Below are 18,397 nucleotides of genomic sequence, written 5' to 3' on the forward strand. Positions count from 1 at the left end.
CTGTTGTCCTTTAATCTAATATGTATTTTTTATTAATGATCTAGGAGATATATAAAAGCAATCACAGTCATTTTGTAGAAAAGTCAAATATTGGTTTGATAGAAAATACAGTAATATGGAATACTTCAGAAACTGTATTCATCAAGTCAAGATGCACCTTTGTCCTGCGTCTGGAAAGTCATCATTCTAAAAACAATGAATATGTGTCTTAGCTAGAAATTTGGAAAGCTGCAATTTTGAAAAATATTTTGCAGCCATAGCAGGCAGGGAACTCTAGCAGTGTTACAGTGGAGAGCTGTGCAGTGTAAGTCGTGGACATATTGAGGGGAATAGGGCAAGAGAGTATGTGCATGAATGTCTGTGTACTGGAATGTAACGTCAAGACTTGTGTCAAATCAGCTTTCAGAAATGTTTGAAGGTTGTATAGGGTATAGAGAAGAGACTGTAGAAAGTATGTAGTGGCAGGAGATTTATGAAGCTAAGTTTGTATGCCTGATGAAAAAGGAAATAGAGTTATCTGATCAGTGTTTAAATTCTTTACAAGAAAAATGGTGTGCACTTTAATCTTGAGCTAAGAAAGGTGTAACAGGACCAAGATTTAGAAATAAGAAATATAGAACACATTTTCAAGCAGTAGAACAGACAGCTAAGGAATTGATAAATTCTACATCTGTTAATGCCTCTGTAATCAAGATTATATACCCTTCCTTGTTTTGTATGAATAAAACTCAATTTATTAGTCTCAGTGCAAGGGTAATAATGGTGGTGGAGGTTACTAACTGAGTAAATTTAAGGGGATAATATCACCTGGTTGTTAAAAATGATCTCTTCTTCCCAGTCAGGAGTCAAGTCAACTTTAATCAAAACCAAGTTACAGCTGTTTATCCTAGTAGGTGTATTTAAGAGAATATACACAGGAATTGGAAAACAGTACCATAATTTGCCAAACAAGTACCCTGTTGATCTCTGGCTTTGTGAGCCAGATGGCTGATTCATCACTGTGTGATCATGAATCGCGTGATTCCTTTTTTTTAATAGATTATTTCTTCATACCTTTCAAAGGCAGATGAAAAAAAATAATTTATCCTTGTTTACTTGTAAACTTCATTGTGAAGCTGAAGTGTCATATAGGCTGATTGCTTCTAGAGCTTTCACTGCTGACTTATTGACCTGGTTTGTCAAGTTTGCTAAATACATGGTTAGATGTATGCCACAGCAATCTGAAAACAAAACCCGAAAAGTAAAATTCTGTATTCAGTGTCCTAAATGACACTCTGGTACAAAAAATACCCTTGTATGGGGCTACAGGGACAAAAATGTCCCTATTTCACTTCGTTGATCTACATATACATAGTTTTTCTGCAGCCTTCTTCAAAATCAAAGGGTCAACAGCAAAGATGAACGTTTCTTCCAGTAGGACCAAAATTTGTACCTGTGGTTCCCTCCATAGACAACAGAGAAAGAGAGAGAGAATTGCCCCCTGCAGGAATGTAGTATTAGATTCTGTGAACTGCTTAAAGGTTGGTTCCTCTCCACTGAGAGTAAGGTGCTAAACTGATTTTAATGTAGTGAACCCTATCAGAACAACTCTTTTTCTCCATGATGACATTTTTGGTGTCTATATTATTCAAGAGATCCAAGTAGATGGAGGACTGTTTTCTTTTTGACCTTTAAAACTGCAAATTCTTAAAAGTTACATATCCATAGGTGAAAAGGAGAGTTGATATTAGCCATGCAGTCTTGTACAAATGAGTGAATCAGAATTAGTAGTTTACATAACAAACAGGAACAAGCAAATAATGCACTATTGCCCTGGGTCAAGAAGAGTTTACTTTGAGAAATAAGCACTGAAGAAAATGTTCCATTCCAAGTATTTGAGGGTATTTTGCTTGTTTATAGCGTAACAGCAGCACAACCTCCATTGTGCAAAATGCTGCAAATGCTACCTTATAAAAGTTGATGCAGCTCTATGAGCTTTAACAGACATGCCAATTCAAGCTAAACAAGCACCTAAAGTTTACCAGGCTTTCGGCAAGTGATATGTAGCTGGGAATGACTGGCAAAATCATCTGTGCAAGTCAGGTAAAATTCTGACAAGGAAGTCAACTTGCACATGAGAATTTGGGACTCAGCTTGACAGATACCACTGAAAATCCTCAGTTAAAGAATCTAGGGAGCTTGACTAGTTGCTAGCCATCTAGAGACAGCCAGGTGGATATGTCCAGAGAAGAATGTAGTGCTTAACCCTACGATGATGACAGGTATTAAAATACTAAATTCTGTATCCATTGTGCTCTTGGTCTTTTAACGATAGGACTTAAAGGTCTCGGCTACAAGTGATTTGAGTGGTGAGGGGAAAACATAGCCCTAGAGAGCACTGATAGTGGGGGCATAGCCTTGCATGCGTGAATCACATGTACTAGCTATAAGGTCATGTCGGTAAGATTTCAGTGGAAGACGTTCTTGAGGAGGTTTCTTCAGCTCATAGTTGGCTTTACTCTGCTTCCTACAAAACCTTTTTCTATTGCTTTCTTAAAAAACTTTTGTTGCTCTTCTCTTTGACTTTTTTCCTGCCTCTCTGAGGTTTTCAAGGCATTAGGAGTAACCTGGACTTGGAGTGTCTGCCTCACCATGTTTCTGGAATCATAAGAGTCATGGGAAGGTAGTGATCTAGTCTGCATTTACTGGCCAGGTCACAACAGTGCACAGAGCACAGTGAAGTAAAATTGGAGCTAGGACAGATCACCTCTTTGTTACCTGTTTAGTGATACTTATTAACAAGTGCTGACCTGTACCATAAGTCACAAAATGCACAGTCGCTTTCTGTTTGATAAACAGCAACTTGCAAGAGTAGGCTTTCATTATGGGGAAAAAAATGATTAGTTTTGGAGGCATTCTTTATAAGCTAGTAAAAAAAAAAAACTCCACCAGGCTATATTAAAAATGAAAATACATTGACCTCTTGGATGTGTACCTGCCTAACTGCCTAACCATAATAAATAAATCTTTCAGTTCAAGAAATAAGTGAACATTAACATTTTGATAAAAAGTCAATTGTAGATATTCTTCTTAGTTACAACGTGTCAATCTGAGATCATAGCAGTAGGAAAACAGTATGCCTTTTATTTCATTCTTCATTCATTTAGTCAGACTTTATGACTCGTCTTACAGTTTTTGTGACATGATTTAGTATGCAAAATAAAGAGCAGCCCATACACACGTGAATCAGGATTACTTCTAGATTTCAACAAAGTTAAAAAAAAAAAAAAGAGGGGGGGGATTGGTTCAATACTACTTAACAACAAAGCAAGATTCTGTCTTGATTCATTGAAATAGGAGGGTTTTTTACACAGTGTATGCAGGACCGGATTCAGAGGTCTTCTGCATGCTAATGCTGTGCTCAGAGGTACACAAATGCTTTGGGGAACAGCGAGTCTTCATTAGTTGTTAATGAGATAGATAGCCAAGCAAGCTGTGCGTATCAGAGAGTTTACAGCACTGTTAATGCCATGATCTGCTCAAGACCATTAGATCTGAATAGGAATAATTATCCCAGGCAGAGCATTGCACTAGTGGTTACACTGCTGGTACTCTCATGAATAGGACTGCAAACAATGCAAAACTACATATCATGAACCAAAGAGAATGCATCACTGTGAATAACACTTGCAGAAATCACAAATTTTAGAGGTTGTCATCTTTTCTGGTACAGCTGTTTCTCTCTCTGAATCTGTCATGGGCTTTCAGAGCTGAATTCTCCTTCCACATTGGTTCAGGGTCTGTTTTTCACGCTTAACCAGACTTAGATTCTCCCCACTGCTCTACCAGAAAATAGGAAATTTCCATGGAAAGTTCAGTTTTGAGGTGAGGTATGATCAATGTAGAAGGTATTTTTTTTTTTTCAGAGTTCTAGCTATTCTCGTTAGTTCTATTTACCAGTTAAGTAGGTAATCAATGAAAAGCTGTCACAGGTAATATGGGCAAAATTAAAATGTACCGAGGTAATGGAGTTTCTCAAGGAGAAGACCGTAAGTATAATACCAAGAAAAGATATGGAAAAATGGATTTTGTTTTGTTTTTGCATGTAGCCAATTTCCTTGTTGTTTTAGAATGTTTTCTGAAAACTTCGATTTGGCAAATGCCATATTAAAGTAAGGGCAGAATATGTATTAAAATAATGAATTCTGCAAAAGACCAACATTTTCTGTGTTCTGAGTTTATCTTTTCCTTTTCAGTCTTTAACCTGCTAAAACTATGTGTAAGCATTTAAAATACATCTGAAAAAATATTACTTAGATAATACTTGGAAATGTGTGAATATCAGTCAAGTTCTTCAAGGAACTAATTAATTTTGGAGTCCGTACCAGGCAAATGGGTGATTGCAAGCCTCATCAAACTGTTGTAGCATCTTCACAAAGTATGCCTTGCACAATATTGCTATCATGCTGATTTTATTCTCCTTCAAGAAATTATGGACATATCATTTTAAATTTTAGGAGCGTCTTCTACTTTCTTTACTGCCTGCTCACATTGCCATGGAAATGAAAGCAGAGATCATTCAGAGGTTGCAAGGTCCCAAGGCAGGCCAGCTGGAAAACACAAACAACTTCCACAACTTGTATGTCAAAAGGCACACCAATGTAAGGTATTGTACCGTAATAAAACTTATGAACAATATTAAAAAACAAAAACAAACCAATGAAAGTAATGAGTGGAATTACAAACATAAGTGTTTTAGTATGTTTTTCAACAACTTAATGCTCAGTATCCAACATATATTAATTTGATCAAATGCTGACAACTCCATGTTCCAGAATAGCAACAAAGGTGGTAATACAAAGGGGTTTGTTTAGAACAATGTTGTTTAGATTGTTTTTGCTTTTGTGTATAATAGTAGAAATTGTAATTTCTTAGTTATATTATTATGAATTTGTAGTTTTCTTAACAAGAGCAATTTGTCAGATTTTAAGTAATGTCAGTAGAAGCTACTATATATTTAAATTAAGTATTGCAGGACATTAGAGGAAGTTCATCTTCAGTTGTAAGCACAAACACTTTTACCTTAGTCTAATTTTATGAATTGGTTAATTTTTCTTGGTGGATAGAAACATGGTATATGGTTGGAATTATCTTAACAATTGAGTTTTAATTTAATTGTCTGAGTAACAACTGAACAAAGACTTTCATGATGCAAATTATTGATTGATAAATCTTGATCAAAAAAAAATCTACAGTGACAAAAAGTTGTTAAACAATTTCTGATAACAAATAAGTTTATTGAAATAATTTCCATTATTATTCCATCAATTTGTGAGTAGGAAAAAGGCTTCTATTTTTTGAATACAACATAACACATATGTATAGAGCACCTATAAATACCTACAAATATAGGTGTGCCTATGAAGGTAGTAGCTATAAAGGCAAATATATATAACCTACAATGCCTATAAAGGTAAATGTAGGTTTACCTATAAATACAGGTGTATTTATTGCTCCACATGTAGCAGTGGCCATTTTGACTGTGGGCATGGTAATGCCAAATCCTGAATGCCTACATTCAGGTTTTGCTGTTGAATCACATATCCAAGTTCTGGGGAAGGACACTAAGATGAAGTTTCTCTTCGTTTCTGTTGTAGCATCTTGTATGCTGATATTGTGGGATTCACTCGCCTGGCCAGTGACTGCTCGCCTGGGGAATTGGTGCACATGCTCAATGAGCTGTTTGGCAAGTTTGATCAGATTGCAAAGGTGGGTTTTTACTGGTCTGCTACTGTTAATTTAAATACCTACATCACCTTGAAATGCTTGTTCATCTTGGGAACTCTTCCTTCAGGAAGAAGCATTTCTTAGGCTTTGGCAGGAAGATTAGTCTTGAACCACATGAAGAAAAAATCTGGCTGTAGTGACAGTGTGTTTCTGCCAGTGAAGCAATCTGTGAAAGCCACGATAGCTCTCTCTGATAGGACCAATATAAACAGCTCTTATGGATAAGTTCTTATAAATCTTAATGGAATGGATCTCAATAGCTTTTTGACAACAGTAAGGATTAAGAAACTCAGAAACATTCCAGAACTGTTTCTCTGGAAAACCATATAAGAGACGGGACAACAAGGGAGGCAGTGTTGATCAAATTAATTTTAATTACTGACCACAGCCTCTTGATTACTCAATAAAAGATTCAAATATAAACTTTACATCAAACTTTATCCTGTGTTTGTTTGCTGTGCTAAGGCAGACAACAATTTTCTGTGATTTTTATTAATTCAAAAACTGTTGTCTGGCATTGCTTTAAAAAAATAATATTTTTTATGTTGTCTTAGAGTGTAAAAGATAAAAATAACATTTTTATTGATAGTTTCAGGAAGTACTTCATAATATGTCTTCAGAGATGTAAACGTGGAATGCTAGATCTTTTGACTATGTATGTCAAATAAGAAGACTGTTTATTTAGATTGAATACATGGTATTTCACCTTAGTTCTTTAAACCAAGGTGTGATAAAGATTTTGGAGTGAACTTACTTTCTGTTTTTGTCCATTAAGTGCCATAACAGATGGAGGAATCATCCCTTACAGAACTATCTGGCAGTGCTTCTTTTTTAGCAACGCCAAGTCTTTCTCTGCCAAAACAGGCTTAAGCAGAATGATTTTGAAAATATCACTTAAGTCAGTCCTTTTAACAGTAACCCTCACTTTATGTAATTCAAGCTGAAAGTGATCATCTGACTTTGCTTTTTCCTCTAGGAAAATGAATGTATGAGAATTAAAATCCTAGGTGACTGCTATTACTGTGTTTCTGGACTACCTATATCTCTTCAAAATCATGCCAAGAATTGTGTGAAAATGGGATTGGACATGTGTGAAGCTATTAAGTAAGTGTTGAGGTTTTATTAAATGAACAATATTCAACAAGATAAATTCTGTCTCTTTTCTACTTGTAGCTGTGCTGCTGTTTGAAACATTCAGACCAGCTGTAGTTGGTGCATTTCATTACAAGGTCTGGCTCAGCCTCAAAAAAGAAATGATTTAAGGTGCTGGGTTATGCCAGGCTATCCTGTCACTACACCACAAAGACGATTAAGGGGCTGGAGCATCACTCATATGAGAACAGGCTGAGAGAGCTTGGACTGTTCAGACTGGAGAAGAAAGAGAAGGCTCAGGAGGAACGTATCAATGTAGGTAAATACCTGAAGAGAGAGTATATGAAGGAAATGGAGCCAGGCTCTTTTCAGTGGCACCCAGTACCAGGACGAGTGCCAGTGGGCACAAACTGAAGCATAGGAGGCTTCCTCTGAATATCTGGAAACTCTTCTTCATTGTGCAGGCGGCTGACCACTGGCACAGGTTTCCTGGAGACGTTGTTGAGTCTTCTTCCTTGGAAAAATAAGTGAAACCCAGTTGGTACAGCCCTGAGCAACATGCTCTAAGTAGCCCTGTTTTAAGTGGGAGTTGGACTGGACAATCTCTGGAGGTCTCTGGGGCCTTGGCCAGCCTCATCTAGTGGGTGGCATCCCTGCCTACGGCAGGGAGGTTGGAGTTAGATGATCTCTAAGGTCCCTTCCAACCCAAGCCATTCTGTGATTCTGTGATGTGTTCTGTGATTCTGTGATAACGAGGTGGTAAATATACCAATAGACATCACTTACTAGGGAAGCTCTGCTTTTTGTAAAGTTATGATACTGCCACCCACCTGTTAGCCAAATGGCTCTGTGAGAGGCCAGAGCTCCTGGTTTCTACTGAGTTTCGAATTGTGATGGTCAGGAGTGGTTGGTTGCTCTTCCACAGAGGAAATGTTGCTAAAATGCCTCAAGCCCTTAGCCTGCAGAGTGATACTGAACACGCATACTGAGGATGTCTAACAGCTTGCCAAACCTTGGGTTGAGAGGCCTACCTTCCATTTTGTTACATAAGCAATAAGATGTGCGTATTAGACCTAGGTTTAGATTTAGTTTCAACTTTTCTGTAATTAATTCTTTTAGGCAAAGAATTTCTGTAAAAGTTCTTTCAGTTGGGCATTAAGGCACCATTTAGAATTCCTTGCTTTTCAATAACATTTTGGGTTTGTGGATTCCTATATTTGTCCCTTATTTCTTTCCCATAATCATTGTGCTTGTTCTGTCTTCGAAGCATAAAACAGAACAAGGTATGTGAGAATGATAATGTGATTGCTTTTGAAATAGCAGTTGCAACGTATTTCAAGTAATTCAAGTAATTACAGGAGGCTTGGTGTGATTGTGAAAGTAGAAAAAGAAAAATGGTTATAGCTGATGGGTCAGCTCTGTAAGTCATCTGAGGATACAGCTTAAGACATACTTGAGGAATCCTCTAGCTTTTTACTGAGGAGTAGATTGGGAACAGATTTTAGGGAACTGTAGCAGTTTTGAAGATGATGGGACTTCAAAGAAGTCATGCAAAAGGACAGCTTTACTTCCCTTCATCTCTCCTCACCGGACTGCTATCTGAACTCTCAGTGCAGCGTAGAAATAATTCTCATGTAAGCTACTTGCCTTTGATGAGTTCTGCCACTGAAGCTGGACATATTTCAGCATGAAGGTACTTACACCTTATTTGGATGACTGCACATCATACTGAAGGGTCCTAAACCTACCAATTCAGAAACTTCAGATACATATATTATAGATTATTTGTTAAGCAAGGGTTTGATTCTGTTTTCTTATTTAGAAAAAAAAATAGGAAAGGACAATAAAAAATCTTACTCCTCTGTGTTTTTGTTTTGTTTTGTTTTCTAAAGTCAGATCATTCACTGTCTATAATTCATACCTGAATCTCTTATCTTTTGGGATTTAAAATATTGTAAATGGTTGCTTGTAACAGGTATCATTACTGACAAAAATATCTTTTCTGTAGGAAAGTGGTTGCCTTTGATTAAAATTACAGTATATCTAGGTGACCTTCACTTTGCAAAAATATATATCATGTGGAGGTCTGGGTATTTGGTAGTCACCTTATAATTTGTTTTTTTGAAACGTTTGGACTTTGTTTTTAAAACTTGTGAGGTGTATGTATGGTATGTACTTCATGATGAAATGGTAAAGTTGCATTGATCAAGATTGTCTCAGTGATTAACTAAATGGACATATAAAAATGATTCCTCAGATCCGTAAGTACTACCCTCATATGTGGATATTTATAGTCACAAGAGGACTTGGTTCATTTCAGTTGTCTGGCCTTGTGATTTGATCCAGAGGAATTACTGTACTGGGTATGTTATTAACGGAAATTTGGTTCTTTTCCCTTTAGGTATTCACTGAAAAGGTGTGGTATTTTGTTTAAACTATTATTTTGATCTCCTTTCTTTAGGAATGTTTTGTAAAAATGACCACAGTACAGGAAAAAGATAACAGGTTGCTGCATTTTCTAAAATTATTTTTCTTCATTTAGATATGGTTGTACCTTACACTGTGTCCAAAGGAATCTATTTTTTATGGTACTTTGAGTACTTCTACTTGGCTAGCATTAAATCTACAGATTGAGGTGTTCTCTCAGTTGTTTTCACTGGATGCTTTCTCTCTCTCTCTCTTTTTTTTTTTTTTTAGCTGTAAAGAACAGCATTATTATAATTAAATTAATTGCTTCTCTAGCAAATCAGAAATTGAAGTTGACATCACTTCAGTGGTGGAGCAGTAGGTAAAAGAGAGCCTGTCCATAAGTTCTGATGCCCCAGTTTGTTTGTTTTTTGTTTGTTTTAGTTTTTAACCACATCTTTTATTATCCCAGGCTTTCAGTGAAAATGAGAGCTTTCTGGTTTACATTTCAAAAGATCTAGGTGCTGTATGATAGATGTGAGCTAAAAGCATTCACACAGAGTTTCTGGTCAGCCTGTTGTTTTGTTTTGTTTTGTTTTGTTTTTTACTTTGGAGAAAAAAAATGCAAGGTTAGAGGCAAAAAGAAAAACAACACAACGCTCAAGCCCTAAATTGCCCTTCCCAAAGATCTAGAAGTATAATTTTGCACATCACAAAGCAAGGCTTTGCTTGAGCTCACAATCTTTCAGTTTGTCACAATTCATGACTTCATAATTTTTGAAATGAAGTTCTGCCCAGGTTGTTAATACCCATGTTCATTGCTAATACTGGATGTTGAGGTCCACCTTGGTAAGAACAAGTTTATAGTCTAGAAAATTATCTTTTAGTTGTATAGCACATTCTGATCTAACTTTATTACTGTAGTCAGAATTCACAATGGGTGTGGGCCTGGTGCCTGGAAATATCAAATCCTATTTACATATCTGTAAGAAGTGAGGAATGAGTACCCCATGTTTTGAAATACTTTCAAAGTATTATGTCAAGTGTTGCAGCCTGCAGGTGAATAAAAAATACTGATTATTAATCCACTACATATTTTGTGTTGTGATTGCTGCATGTTTGTGTGGAATCGTCTCCTGAAATACTTCTCTGGCCTCTAAAACTAGAAGTAGTAGTACTCTTGCTGTTGGAAGTGTATCACTCAATATATTTTGGAGTTACTCATCTAAAATAACTTTTTTGTCAAATACAACTTTCTATTACATTCCATCATTCTGTGCAAACCAAACCATTATTGCATGCTACTGAAATACAGCAGTTTGCTGTTTAGATAACAGTTCAGTATAGATTTTACCACCTGAATATAGTTGCAGTTCCAGTTCCAGTTCTGAGGAACTTTCTTACCTCTGGCTGAGGTAAAAAAAGGAGTTATATCAAGTCAAATGATATGAAGTAAAAAACTTTATTCATTCATGTTTCCTAATGACGTGTAGCTCCATTTTGAGGAACTCAGCCTTGCTAGGCTACTGATTGTTTCCATTTAAACTTGTTAATGGTACTGTTGATTAATTGCTTTACTTCTCTGTCCTATCTTGGAACAAACCCAGTCAATGTTTCTTATAGTCAGTAGCCTGCTTGCAGTGCAGTGCTCACCTTACCAAGCAATAGGTGCCGACGATGCATTTGAGAGCTGGCCACCTAAATTGAGTGCTTTAAAGCTAAAGCTTATCTCTCAAGGCAAAATATGTTTTGCGCATGAATATATGTGCTCTTTTCCTTCAGCCCTTACTCCATCCCCTTCTCTTTCTGGAGGCTTTTTAATTGACATTTCTCTGCTGCAGATTCTCAAAGTCTGTCTTCAATTTCTTAGTGTGAAATTAGTTCAATTTTGGAGAGTTGAAAGTGAAATAAACTATTGGATGAGGTTGTTGTACCAATTTGAAAGCTCCCCTCCTTAACTCCTGAGAGCGTATGGTAAACATTTTATGACTTGCTCTGCTGGATATGGCAGGGCAGCCTTTGGAAAAGCACTCCTAGAGGATAAATGTTCCCCTTCCTCTTTGACCAGTTTTGTAAAACACTTTTTATGAAGAGTGTTAAGCTTATATTTCATCATATTTCATTCCAAGTTGTGTTTGTCATTTGTGGACTGATTACAAAGGTCATTTACAAGCACTTCACTTTCAAGCGTGTCAGCTACAGGAGAGCAGTGTAAAATGGCAAAGTGAGCAGAGATATCTATAAAACTTGATAGAGACTGAGGGAAATTAAAAAAACTTGTGCTCTCTTTTCCTTTTAATACCTTCAAAACACAGTTTAGCAGAACACTTCATGCTCCTGTTATTTTCATTTTCCAGAAAAAGAGCTTGAGAAGTAGTGCTTCAAAGTAGCATTTACCATATCGAATTAAGCCTGTCCCTTTCAAAATAGAAGAGAAATAGGCCAGTTTAGTTCTGTATTTGGAAGGCACAGAGTTGATGAGTGTCATAATTGAAACTGAAGATGTTGCTAGAACTATGAACTTGACCCCTATGCAGAAGCCATTTGGGTTTCTTATTCTGTCGTTGTTGCTTCCATCAATACACTGAATTCTCCCAAGATACATATATGTACATGTTCCTTATTATTGGCTATAATTTGGTCAGCATGAGTTGAGTCTTAAATAAATAAATCTAGTTAAGTTACAAGGAAATATGATCTTCCTTTTTCTTTGAACTGTGTAAGTCCCTAGACAGATGAATTAATTAGAAAACTGAACATACATAGCTAGGTACCCATATGACATGTCTGAAAATGTGGTTTTTTGTTTGTTTGTTTGTTTTACTTTAGTCACCCACCTTTGACTCAGAAGTACCTCTCTTCTGGAAAGGTTAATACCCATCTTATGTGTAGGTCTTTTCTGAGATTTGGATTGGGGTGAACAGATACGTTTGCTCTGTCTCAAGTCACTGGAAATTTCAAAGCAAGGGTGGCCTCTAACCTTTTGCTTAACAGTTTATAGGGTGGGGTGCTCACCAAGCATGTAGAAGGTTGTTGAGCCCATGTTTTCCACAGCCTGCATGACACTGTCAATATGGGGCACATATTCCCCAAAACTGTATGAGCCACTGCCTGTGTAGTATCCTGAGGTACTGCATTTTTCATCCTTCTTCTCAAAGCAGAACCATTTGCAAGCAGGCATATGAAAGTGATGGTACATGAGAGAAGAAAGATGGGAGAAAGCCTGTCCCTACCCTAGATATCAGGCTCTTCAGATAGCAGTTATTGTAACGGTAGTTCCAGCTCTCCAACTGCCTTTAGAAAAACATTCCCTAGGTTCTACTGTAAGACTGAACTTGTCCATAACATAGGTCAGTCCTACCAAGAATTTCAGATGCGTGTAAAAGGGACTTCAGACTTGGTAATTAATGTTTTCTACAAATATTTGTAAGTACAGATAATATTAAAGGTAATGTATAAAAAGAAATAAATGGTACCACCATTGATACTGTAAATTTGACTGGTAAAATAAAAGAATACAAAGGCCCTGTTATTAACACAGGTTTTCTCCTCAACTACAGGAAAGTAAGAGATGCAACTGGGGTTGATATTAATATGCGTGTGGGAGTGCACTCTGGGAACGTCCTCTGCGGAGTTATTGGGCTACAGAAGTGGCAGTATGACGTGTGGTCGCATGATGTCACTCTGGCAAATCACATGGAAGCTGGAGGAGTCCCAGGGTAAGAGGCCTTTGTACACATGGACTTTTGTTCTGTGGAGAAATGTATAGGTACCATGTCTTTGGTCGTCAAACCTCATGAAGAAGCCTCAAATAATTCTTAGTGCTTTCTGTCTTAAAAAAAAAAATCTGAACACAGCATTTCCTGTGATTTAAGATGTATTTTTGTGGACAGAATAGATTTATGCCCATTAGAACTTCTGAAAATGAGATTAGAGATTGTAAATGAAGTAAGGTATGCATCAAAAGAATACCTAAAAGCTAGTAAAAAAAAAAAAAAAAGTTGATCAGGTTCCAATTATACTTTTGATCAGTATTTGTGATTCTGTCATTCTTTTAAAATATAATTTCAGCCGCGTTCACATCACTTCAGTCACCTTGGCACATCTGAATGGAGCATACAAAGTGGAAGATGGGGATGGTGATGTGAGGGACCCATATCTGAAAGAGCACAATGTTAAGACTTACTTTGTAATCAATCCTAAGGTTAGTAGTACTTCTACTTTGTGCTCAATTGTAGTTATTTTTGAGCAGGACCACTAATCTCTTTCATTGAATAATTCAGTACTATAATATATTGATCAAAGCTATTACTAATTCCTCCAAATATATAAAGTTTTCATTGCAATTTTTTCCCACTCTTCAGAAATGTCTCTGATGTTTCCCAGAAATCTAATTAAGAGTTGCGGGTTTTTAGAATGTCTCCATTTTTAAGTTCTAAAGTGTGCAGGTTAAGTGGTAGCAGATGATGCATTAGTGCTTTAAAAGGTAATGAACACCAAGTGTGATATCACCTTTTCTTCTCTGTCAACCAGGGAGAGAAGCGAAGTCCTCAGCACCACATTAGACCTCGACATACTCTTGATGGAGCCAAAATGAGAGCTTCTGTCCGCATGACCCGGTACCTGGAATCCTGGGGAGCAGCCAAGCCATTTGCACACTTGCACCACAGGGACAGCATGACCACTGAAAACGGCAAGATTAGCACAACAGTAGGGGCCTACTTATGTCATTTCATACAATTTAGCAATATTTGAAAGTAAAAAGGTGCTCACTGCTAAATACCTGGTTATTTCTGATAGAGCAAGATTCGTGCATTTGTACTGGGCAAAAGCCCTATAATGCTGCTGGGAGTTTTTCCATTGGCTTGTGAGTTTTGGATTGGACTCTAAGGAACCATAACTTGCTATTAGAGCATCTCTGAATCACAAGGAATCAAGCATACTTACTAAAGTACACAGTTATGCCCTGTAAGCTTGTGCCAGTCACAGTATATAGAGCGGCTGCTGGTCACCTTGTGAAAATCCATTTTGAACATAAAGCTAGAGTACAACACCTTTGGGAAGAGGTGCCATTGATGCAGAGACATTTCCTGAGATTTAATGGCTATTAAGCCACATACTACGTTTGGAACATGGCCAAACCTGGAGCAAACACTATGAAGTTAGAATATACCTGTGGTATCTGGAGTAAACTTTATAAGAAGACTTCTCTGGAAACTAAATGCGTACTCACTGTAACACTGACCTTTTGAAGGTGCACTAACCAATCATAAGCTATAGCTAATGGCCTGAGTTTCACAGTGCTATAGTGTGATGTTACATCTCTTACATTGAATGGAAAAGTTTCTTTTTAATTTTGTTAACACTATCTTACTGCTGTCAGTATGATGCAGTCAGTCTGTAGCTTGCACGTTGCATTATATTCTACTTCTAAAAAGTGCAAATGTAAAGATAATTCTAATTATTTTCAACATTGGCTTTAACTTCTGTTTCCATTTTATATGAGAACATAGGACTGAGCCACCTAACCCATCTTGTTCAATAAATGCAGTGCATCACGATGTGGATTGTGAAATGTTCATTACTGAAAGTACTCAGCCATCACTATTAATCACAAAATAAATGTGGTGTTGTGATGGCTGTTGTTGTTCATCAATAATAATAATGGCCATTGCCTGTATTTGGCTACTCAGGTCTGTTTGTTCAAAAACACATAACACTGTTTTTTTTTTGCTGAAGCTGGCAGGAGTTTGGGCTATATTACAACAGTGGTGACTTTGAAGCAGTAACTTTCTAGTAAAGGAAAACATTTTGGGATTCAGGTGGTTGTATTAGTAATTTATTGTTTATTACTATAGGTCAGTTTGTTTCCAGATCACTCCATCTTCACCTTTGGCTAGATGTTTCTTTTAGAGAGTTTTAATCTAATGCCAGAACTTTTTGTATTGGAAACTTTTGTCCTTACTTGACCCTGTTTTCAACACTATTTTTAAAGTGAATTTGCATTAGTTATGTTGTCAAAGTGTTTTATAGTATGGTTAATCGGTATTTTCTACTTTTTTTTTTTTTCTTCCAGGATGTTCCCATGGGGCAGTATCATTTTCAGCGTTGCAGAGAAAGGTAAATTCATTTTAAAAAATCACTTATATAATTTCCATATACATATATATATATATATATCCATATGCATTCATAGAGGTATAAGGCATACGTTCAAAGATAGAGGGCCATTTCTCATCCAAACTATTTTTTTCCACTCATGTCTCTTAGCTATAGAAGGGCTATGGAAATGGGTTTTGCAGATATTTTACTTAAGAATTATGAATACACTTCTTGCTAACAAATAGCATTATTCTGAATTAGTATAAGTGTGTCAGTGGCCTACTGTTCATTTTTCCTAACAACACAATTACTCTTCCAGTGTGGAGAAAATTATGTACAGGAAAAGTCAGAGAGGAGACATAGATGGGGGAAGAAAACAGAAGCTGGAAAGGGCTTCTAATAATTTGTGTTACAACATGTAAGATATGTACTAAAAGGCACATTTTGTAAATTTTGTTAATTGCTTTGTATTTGCATTGTACTTGATTGTTTTAAAGTCGGTAGTGTGTTTGCAGTAGTAAACATTTAAAAAGTATTTTGTGGTCATCCTATAGTGCTCCTGCTACACAAAATGTTTGGAAATTACGTCTAAGTTTTTATTTTCCTTTTTGTTATTTAAATGACTAGGGCAAGATAATGAATAAAGGACACAGGGCTGAACTGATCTCTTTCGCTAAAAATACAATCTCTAAATGAAGAATGACTGCTGTTTAAAAAACAAGCCTAGCACTGTCAGGAATGTGAAATGGTTCAATTTTATTTTAATGACCTGATAATGTCTTTCCCTCAGAATTATAAGAAACATCACAAATACCATACAGTAGTTTGAGATAACCATTAAAAGTTGGTATTTTTATTGTCTTTGGTTATGCAGACAAGTCATTCTGTCTATCTGTTCCACATCTCTCTCCTTGGCAAATGTCTCCTAGACAAAACACAGGTTACTGGGGAGATATGCAATTACATGAAATATTTCTAAATTCCAGAAATTTTGACCGAATATGCATGATATTAATAAACACAGTCTCTGGCTTTAACACCCAGCATTTATGTTTGGACAGTATCTCAAAAGAACTTGAGTCAGCCTTGTCGTAAAACGTGTATTTCACTCCAAAATAGATCCAAAAGGTACAAATGTTACCATGTGTCTTGATAGCATGTTGTTGGAAGGAGTTTCTAGAAACAATTACTGGAGTCTTCTGTCCATACTGAGGTGTATAACTAAGATTTTAGATAATGCTAGTTAGTCATTCCCAGAGGATAAAGCTGAAATGACAATAAGCACTTTGAATATCAGTGTTTTATTAGAATATCAAAACCCTGACTGTAGGCTTCCATTTGTGGCAGTCAACTCTTACCCCATTACATTATATTCTTATGTTGTTAGAGATCTGCCAAGAAAATTAAGTATGATTAAATTATGTAACCTCATCTGTCTGGTTATTCCTTCCAGGCAGATTGTTCCATATGTGAAAGATAAGTTGTGAGCACTTATTTACCTAAATTCTGTAGCACTGAATAGACATTAAATCAGTTGTGTTTTTTTAAAGTTACTGAAAGTACACTAGTATGGTTTCTCTATGAATGTGAATCCTGCAACAGGTTATCGGTTATTGGGAAATAACCCAAAAGCTTGATGTAGAAGAAAGTCTGTGCTACCTTTAACAGGTTTCAATTTGTAGGGTAAGAAAATTTTGGTAAGTGAAGAGTCAAATTTAAGATCTGAATGTTTACTTTTTATAAAACACTGTTATTAAGTAAACACTGGATTTAAGTTTTCAAGGCATAGAAATATAATCTGGCAATATTTAAAATATTATGGTTTTAAGCAGAACACAGCTGCTGGAAGAACTGATGATGTTTGCAGTAACACGTTAGCATAGGCAAACCCTCTGCTGGGTTCATGCTGAGTCCAGTGAAAAGAAAAGACCTTTTTTTCATTGCAGTTGTGTTATAAGTTATAAAAAGAGGAACATGGCATATGGTTGAAACTAATTTCAGATTTGGGGGTCATTTTTCTTATTAAAAATATTTCCAAGAAAAGAAGGGTTAGCAGGCTTTCTGTAGAGAATGCTTATTATGCACATCAATGCACAAGCACATTATTGCTCATCATACAAGCCTGACAAAGATATTTTAAAATAACTGAAAGAAATATTTTATGAATTTGAGCACATTCCTATTGTTTTCCATGAATTCATAACACTATGGAGGACTTCCCCTCAGCTAGAATATCCTGAACGTTTTTTTTTTTTTAAAATAAGTTTTGTTGTTGTTGTTGTTGTTTAAAGTGCTCCCTAAGAGTTATTCTCTAGATTTTTATTTTTATTTTGGGGGGTGGGGGGGAGAGAAATGGAGGGGAATCGGGACAGGAACGAGGACGGACACAGAGTATAGCTTCTGCTGTTTTTGTCAGGAGCTTGCTAAGAGGCTCAGTGTGTCTGAAGCCTATAGAAACTAACATTGTTTAACAGAACTGTTACACAGTTATGATTCCATTCTTTAAATTTAATGTTTATTAACAATGTAATGATTTTCCGAAGTAAATTCCCACATTTTTCATTTCAGAACAAAATCACAGAAAAGAAGGTTTGAGGAGGAACTGAATGAGAGGATGATTCAGGCCATTGATGGAATCAATGCTCAAAAGTATGTTTGTATCCTCTGTTGTCTCCTTCACATGTATCTGTAATAGAGTGTAGTTTTTACTAATCTGCCTTCCCATGCGCACACAGTGGTCTGTAACAGTAAGGGCAGCACTGCTACTGGGATAGGAAGCTCTGCAGATTGTGAAGATAGGCTGTACAGTAACACTTTATGCTAAATGGATTCACGTTACCTATGAACTGTGGTGTGACCAGAGTTTTGTCTTGACTTGATTTTTGTTGCAAAGGGATTTTTGGCTCCGTAACTATACATATCTGTACACTCATAGCTGTAACTCTACTGAATTATCTCATCTGAGAGTGGTGAAATTAAGACACAAAAAGTAGCTGGCTCAAGAATCAGATTGATGTGAAAATTGATGCTT

At 36.5% G+C, this 18,397-nt stretch overlaps 1 protein-coding gene across 4 annotated transcripts in view; it reads left to right on the forward strand.

Moving 5' to 3' along the window:
- ADCY2 (adenylate cyclase 2) overlaps positions 1-18,397 on the forward strand; it is a 219,193-nt gene that overhangs the window by 134,126 nt on the left and 66,670 nt on the right. For all 4 annotated transcript variants that reach the window (XM_083827173.1, XM_083827172.1, XM_083827175.1 and 1 more), the window contains 8 exons: positions 4,497-4,645; positions 5,637-5,748; positions 6,743-6,870; positions 12,825-12,983; positions 13,336-13,468; positions 13,798-13,974; positions 15,341-15,384; positions 17,935-18,015. In XM_083827173.1, coding sequence (XP_083683299.1) covers positions 4,497-4,645; positions 5,637-5,748; positions 6,743-6,870; positions 12,825-12,983; positions 13,336-13,468; positions 13,798-13,974; positions 15,341-15,384; positions 17,935-18,015 — 983 coding nt within the window. The remainder of the gene's footprint in view (positions 1-4,496; positions 4,646-5,636; positions 5,749-6,742; positions 6,871-12,824; positions 12,984-13,335; positions 13,469-13,797; positions 13,975-15,340; positions 15,385-17,934; positions 18,016-18,397) is intronic.

Source organism: Anser anser (assembly GCF_964211835.1).
Source record: "Anser anser genome assembly, chromosome: 2".
NCBI lineage: Eukaryota > Metazoa > Chordata > Aves > Anseriformes > Anatidae > Anser > Anser anser.